Source organism: Austrofundulus limnaeus, unplaced genomic scaffold (genome assembly GCF_001266775.1).
Source record: "Austrofundulus limnaeus strain Quisiro unplaced genomic scaffold, Austrofundulus_limnaeus-1.0 Scaffold983, whole genome shotgun sequence".
In the NCBI taxonomy this organism is placed as follows: domain Eukaryota; kingdom Metazoa; phylum Chordata; class Actinopteri; order Cyprinodontiformes; family Rivulidae; genus Austrofundulus; species Austrofundulus limnaeus.
This window is the reverse complement of record NW_013953385.1, coordinates 9077-15975: the sequence shown is the minus strand read 5'-3', so window position 1 is coordinate 15975 and position 6899 is coordinate 9077. Positions and strand designations below refer to the sequence as shown.

The 6899-nt window shown below is 37.0% G+C and overlaps 1 protein-coding gene across 2 annotated transcripts in view; it reads right to left on the bottom strand.

Moving 5' to 3' along the window:
• The window catches only part of LOC106533621 (cysteine/serine-rich nuclear protein 3), a 15154-nt gene that overhangs the window by 6237 nt on the left and 2018 nt on the right, over positions 1 to 6899 (bottom strand). For both annotated transcript variants that reach the window (XM_014029993.1, XM_014029994.1), the window contains exon 2: positions 3813 to 3983. In XM_014029993.1, coding sequence (XP_013885447.1) covers positions 3813 to 3983 — 171 coding nt within the window. The remainder of the gene's footprint in view (positions 1 to 3812; positions 3984 to 6899) is intronic.

The window sequence follows — 6899 nt, the reverse complement described above, 5'->3', positions numbered from 1 at the left end:
CTACAGTCCTGCAAAATTTCATGTTGACCGGTGCAGCCGTTTTTGTGCTACGGTTGACCAAAAATCACTGAAATAAACGGTACGAAAACAATATGACTCCAGCTTACGCTTCACGTGCGGGGTCATAATAAATTTATCTGTCAGCAGCTTTCAATTACAGTTGTCGTTCGGCTCGGTACTTCTCTCCTCTCAGTAGGGTTGTTTAAAATGCACGCGATTTCTGGTTAGCTTCTTAGCTTAGCCTCCTTCACAGCGGAGCTGGCACGCATACGTCACGGTCAACCGATCCAATCATTCTAAACTTCAGCAGAGGCCACGCCCCCAGCAAGAATCACTTCTCTATAGCTGAGAGTCCAGACCCTCGTACGAAGCAAAGTGAAGGACAAGGGTCTGGTTTTTACCAGGCTAGTACAACATAAGTATTCACATAACATTCAAAATGTAACATTGTAAACTTATCAAATGTTTAAACCATTTATATTTAGAACTTTTTTTAAAAAAAAAATTAGTATTTCTTAATTTTTTGGCAGTAACACATATAAAATACTCCCAATGTGTTTGCTGCTCATGCTGTATGTTTCAATGCACCCCCATACCATCAGAGAGGCTACTTTTTGGCTGAGAACTGAACACGTCGGATGGTTCTCTGTAGTACAGAAGATGGTTTCCAAAAAGAATTTCAGTTTTTGACAAAAAATAAAATAAAATGAAATAAAAATAATAATAATAAAAAAATAAAACAAGCTTTGGTCCAGAGAAGACAATGTTTCTGTATGGTGTTCTCAAATGGTTTCTTCTTTGCCAGACAAAGCTTTAAGTAGCATACGTGGCACAGTGAACTGTGTTTACAATCAATCAGTGTTTGGCATGGTTTTGCTAATCAAATAGTTGTAGAACTAACTTTTCATTTAGCAAATCAGCTTTTTCTCAAACTTTGAAGACTGTTAGCTGACCAGTTAGCTTTTGCTAAATTAGGTCCATTAACAGCTAACTAACAAGCTAACATCAACAGGTTTCTGTCAGTCCCTCCAGTCTTCAGCTCCAAGGAGGCAAAGACGTGTGACGCAGCCTGAGTGACAGTTGTATTAGCGGTTAAGAGCTAGCTGTTAGCTTCCACTAATCTTTACTTGTGTTGCGTTAGGTTCGGCTAGTTTTTTATTTATTTACATATTTAGTGGTTTAACGTTAGCAAAGCTATATTTTTAGTTTGCAAATTTTGAGATAGTGAAGTTATATTTTTATTTTGACTATGAATTAGAGAAAAAGAGTTCATTTTTTGATTAGCAGTGTCCACGAGACCTGTTTGAGATGTGTTGCTGCCATTGAATTTAAAACTACCTTAATTAATTTATTTTTAATAGTAACATTCATCATTTGATATGGCTATTACCTTTTGTTGTGAATATACTTTTGTCAATGTCAACTTTGTTTATAAAGCGCTTTAAAAAACATCTGCACCTTAGTGCTGTACAGCAATCCACAAATATCACAAAACCATAATAATTGCTAAAAATACATAATAAATAATATTGATTTAGATGTGCAAATCATTGCATTCAGCATTTATTTACTTTTTATGCAACTTCTTTTTGAACTGGTCCAGTATTATACGTATACAGTGGACTGGCTGTCAATGAAAACTCTGAGCTCATTGCACATTGGAGACAAATTTAAAGTTGCCAAAATGACGACTTTCACCAGAAAGCTTTTCAGGAACACACTGAACTGTGAACAATGGGTTTAACACTGTGTTGTTGCTAAAAGCATCTAGCGCTCATCCAATTAACCAGACTGAAAGGAGGGTAATTTCACAGACATTACAGGAATATAGTCACATTTGTTTTTTTCAATAGGTCTTTGTACGGAGATGTGCAATCAGCAGAGAGATAAAGTTTACTCTGCGAGGCAATATTGATTGTTTTCCAACCTGTTAACAAAAATGTATCAAAAWAGCTGATTTGAAGGAGAAAACAAACCCAGATGTGAGTCATGTTCTAATTTATTTTCCTGTTTCGACCCTGTTAAAGGTGAGATTAGTATTAAAGAGGATCATCAATAACTAAAATTGCAAGCWTCTGTGGTAAAATTACTTGTGATAAGATGGATGGTATTTTAGGACAATAAAAGGAATATACAGCAGGTAAAATAAGTATTGAACACGTCAACATTTTTCTCAGTAAATATATTACTAGAGGTGCTAATGACATGAAATTTTCACCAGATGTYGGTAACAACCCAAGTGATCCATACATACAAAGAAATCAAACCATAAATGTCCAGAAATGAAGTTATTTGTAATAATGTGGAATGGCACAGGGAAAAAGTATTGAACACACTTACTGAAATTTATCTAATACTTTGTACAAAAGCCTTTGTTGTCAATGACAGCTTCAAGACGCCTCCTGTATGGAGAAACTAGTGGCATGCATTGCTCAGGTGTGATTTTGGCCCATTCTTCCACAAACAGTCTTCAAATCTTGAAGGTTTCRTGGACCTCTTCTATGAACTCTGATCTTTAGTTCTTTCCATAGATTTTCTGTTGGATTCRGGTCAGGTGATTGGCTGGGCCATTCCAGCAGCTTTAGTTTCTTTCTCTGAAACCAACTGAGAGTTTCCTTGGCTTTGTGTTTGGGCTCATTGTCTTGCTGAAATGTCCAGCCACGTTTCATCTTCATCATCCTGGTAGATGGAAGCAGATTTTTATCAAGAATGTCTCTGTACATTTTTCCACTCATCCTTCCTTCAATTATTTGAAGTTTTCCAGTACCATATGCTGAAAAACAGCCCCACACCATGATGTTCCCACCTCCAAACTTCACTGTTGGTATGGTGTTTTTGGGCTGATGTGCAGTGCCATTTGACCTCCAAACAGGATGTGTATTCTGGCATCCAAACAGTTCAATGTTGGTCTCATCTGACCAGACTATATTCTCCCAGTGTTTCACAGGCTTGTCTAAATGTTGTGCAGCAAACTTTAAAGGAGCTTCAACATGCTGTTTCTTCAGCAGTGGAGTCTTGCGTAGTGAGCGTGCATACAGGCCATGGTGGTTCAGTGCATTACTTATTGTTTTCTTTGAAACAATCGTACCTGCTAATTCCAGGTCTTTCTGAAGCTCTCCACAAGTGGTCCTTGGCTCTTGGACAACTCTTCTGATAATTCTTTTCACTCCTCTGTCAGAAATCTTGTGAGGAGCACCTGGTCGTGGTCGGTTTATGGTGAAATAATGTTCTTTCCACTTCTGAATTATGGCCCCAACAGTGCTCACTGGAACCTTCAGAAGTTTAGACATTCTTCTGTAACCGATGCCATCATTATGCTTTGCAACAATAAGGTTGTGAAGGTCTTGAGAGAGCTCTTTATTTTTACCCATCATCAGATGGTTCTTGTGTGATACCTGGCCATCATTTGGGACTGAACCAGCTGATATTAACTTGCACTGACAAGGGGCAGGCTTGCTTTCTAATTACTGAGAGAGTTCAGCTGGTGTCTTGTCTTTCCATGTCTTTTTACACCTCCCTTTCTTCATGTGTTCAATACTTTTTCCCTGTGYCATTCCACATTATTACAAATAACTTCATTTCTGGACATTTATGGTTTGATTTCTTTGTATGTATGGATCACTTGGGTTGTTACCAACATCTGGTGAAAATTTCATGTCATTWGCACCTCTAGTAATATATTTACTGAGAAAAATGGTGAYGTGTTCAATACTTATTTTACCTGCTGTATATTATAGTGTCAGTATTTAATTTGATGYCAGTCAGAGGAAGGTCTCTCATTGTGTTCTYAGGGTTCAGGAGTGGAACCTTACAATCCAGAATGCCTGAGGGGACTGAGTGGTTCAGACTGTCGCTGCTGTTGCCGCTGTCGCTGCAGGAAACCTCGTCATCGTCTGAACCCTGCAGGGACAGATAAGAGGGGCCCTCCTCAAGCTTTCTCTTCAGGATCCCACTCATCATGAGGCTCTGTCCGCTGGTAACACCTGAGCAACAGACACCAGGAAGACTTTGCTGGTTAAAACGTTTTTACACACAGTTGTTCTAAACATAACATAAAAAGTCAGATTTCTTAGGGGGTTCATCCCTTTGTTCTTCTATGTTCAACAACCTTTAACAAAATGACAGCATATTTCAAACACTGATTGTTGAATGACTTTGCTGGAATTTGCGAAAGAAGCTGAAACTGAGTTGTTAGGTTAAAAAGGTTAAAAAACTAATGTAGCTTAATGCTAGTTAGAAACTACAAGTAACAATACGCTAGTTAAAAGTAAATGAAAGTAAAAACCATGTGTACAAAAAATAAAGTTCAAAGAAGCAGAAGGCTCACTAAAAGTAAAAATTAACAGTTTAGCTAAATGCTTAATGTAGCAAAAAGCCTGTTAAAAACTACAAGTACAAAAAGTTCAGCTTAAAGTAGTAAAATACTTGTTTAAAGCAGCAACAGACTAGGAGCAAAAATTAACAAAATTCTACTAAAATTTAAATATAAAGTCTAGTTAAAAACTACAAGCAACTATAGACCATCTCTCGCAAAAAATAGCAACAGGCCGGTTACAATCAAAAATTAACAAACTTCTAGCTAAAAGCTAAATGTAGCAAAAGGCTAATACAAGTGGAAAACAGCTAACTCATTGTAGAATCAGGCTATCTAAAAGTAGCGATAGTGTTAAGGAGGGATGCAATAACAGCGATGAACTTGAAAGAATAAAGTTGGATCAGATATCTTTTTTTTGTTCTTTCTTTCTTCTCTCTTTATTTTCCAGAGTGACATAACACATCCTCTCTCAGAGGCAAACATCACACTGTGCCTGACGCACAGGTCCGTGTCTGAGGAGTTAAAAAAGAAACAAAAATCTGTGTCAAGTGGTTCTCAAACAGTTTACCTGGGTAAACAAAGATTAATAAATAAGTTTTAAAAAAGTATCAAGTTTGGCTGCCTTTAACTTTTACTGCTTTTAGTTTTCAGTTAGCTGTATCTACCATTTTGCTACTTCTGACTAATGTTTCCCTCCTTAAACGTAGCTTCTGTATAACGTTTGCTACTTTTAGCTGAACATGTCCTACATTTAGATTTTTTTTTAACAAAAATTAAAATATATATACATATATATTACTGGCTACCATACTGTTACTTGTAGTAGTACTGTCCATTTGTGCATTTAGGTAACACACGGTGCACACACACCATAAAGTTAGCATGCTGAGACAGTGTGACACATTCAGATTTAAAATTTGTAGTTGAAATGTGAAAACATCTATTTTACGTAATTGTTTTTTKTACATAAAATTTACATTAAAATCTCTTTGGACTGTTGGAAACAAACTGAAATGGCCTTTACAAGGCAGTATCCATACATTTGAGAGGGTTTTTAAATTCCTTTCAACTTGCAGGGCCAAGTTGAAAGGTATTTGAATATTTTTCTAAAATTTGTGCAACAATTTTTGAAACAGAGTCCTTGTTGGCGTTTTAAAGGGATCTCTGCCTAGTTGTAACACTAACTCTTCTTATTATCAAACTATTTCGACAATAAGCGGACATAGTCACATGACTGTTTAGTTTCAACAAATTAAAGTCAAATATTCTCATATGTACATTGCTAGGTTGTTTCTGCCTCAAAGCATTCTGGGTAAACAATGGCATCATCTGCTCTGGTGTGAACTCCATCCAGCTTGACGGTTAATTTTGGACAATGTCTGATGTTCAGACCTTTTCAATAAAACTGTAACCGTTGACAGAGGAGAATGTAGAAAAGACTCATCCTGAAACTGAAAATGATGATGGAGACAACATCGCTGCTTTATAAAAATTAAACCTTAGACTTTTAGTTTTAGAACTAATAAGTATAGTATTAGCTCCACAGCTAATATTGGTTCATGTGTTCTAAGCCCCTGAGCTAATGTATAAATGGTGTTAGCTCCACAGCTAATAATATTAACTTGGAGTCATATAGCGTTAGCTCCGGACGTCATGTTTGTTTCATTTCAACCCATATATTGTGCAGTATAACACAGAAAAAAATGCAAAATTGAATCTTATTGTCACACATTATAGCTTTTAAGCCTCAACTCTTTGTGTTTTAGTCTCAATGATGACCCATCATCATCCTGAGAATAGTGACGTGTCATGCTCAAAAGCATCAGCTCTTAGAGTCGAATCATTCTTTGTAGTGAATCAGAAAAGCYGACTCCTATCAAGTGAGAGGCGKCTCCTCAGTGTTTTTTTTTTCTTTTTTCTTCTTTTAGCTGGCCTTATGAACAATCACATGCGAGGATAAAGYACAGATGTGGGCAAACTTCCTCCAGGGTTATTATCCTGCAAGTTTCACTTGTTTCTCTGCTCTAACTGATTTGAATGAATACGTGATTAATTAGCTTCTGCAGAACTTGAAGAGGTAATTCAGTCACTGAATCAGGTGCTGGAGCAGAGAAACAAGTRAAGCATAAACAATAGTGACTCTTGAGGACAACTGCCCACCCCTGAAAGGATGATACTGTTTTATAAAAACAGAGAGTGGTTAGACGTGACATTCAGGTGGAGCATGGGTCTGTCCCCTCAAGGGCCCAGCTTACTCAATCCATTAAATAAAAAATAAAAGTTTTGTTTAAAATAGAACAAAGGTAAGAGTGCCTGCTTTTGTAAAAGAACAAATGCACAAGATTATCAACACACAAAATGTATCAACACAGAGCATTCAGGCTACAGACGATAATAAGCTAAAGGCTGTTTGGGAGCTGAAAGAGCCGTTCTACACGAGCCAGCTCTCTGAAAGCTTTATACATAGAACCAAACCTTATAATTATTTGGTGGAAATGGAGACACGCCATTAGGTGTTGAGTGACCTTGCTAAGTGTGTGGTGCCTAAAAATACAACAACAACAACAATAATAATAATTGTAAT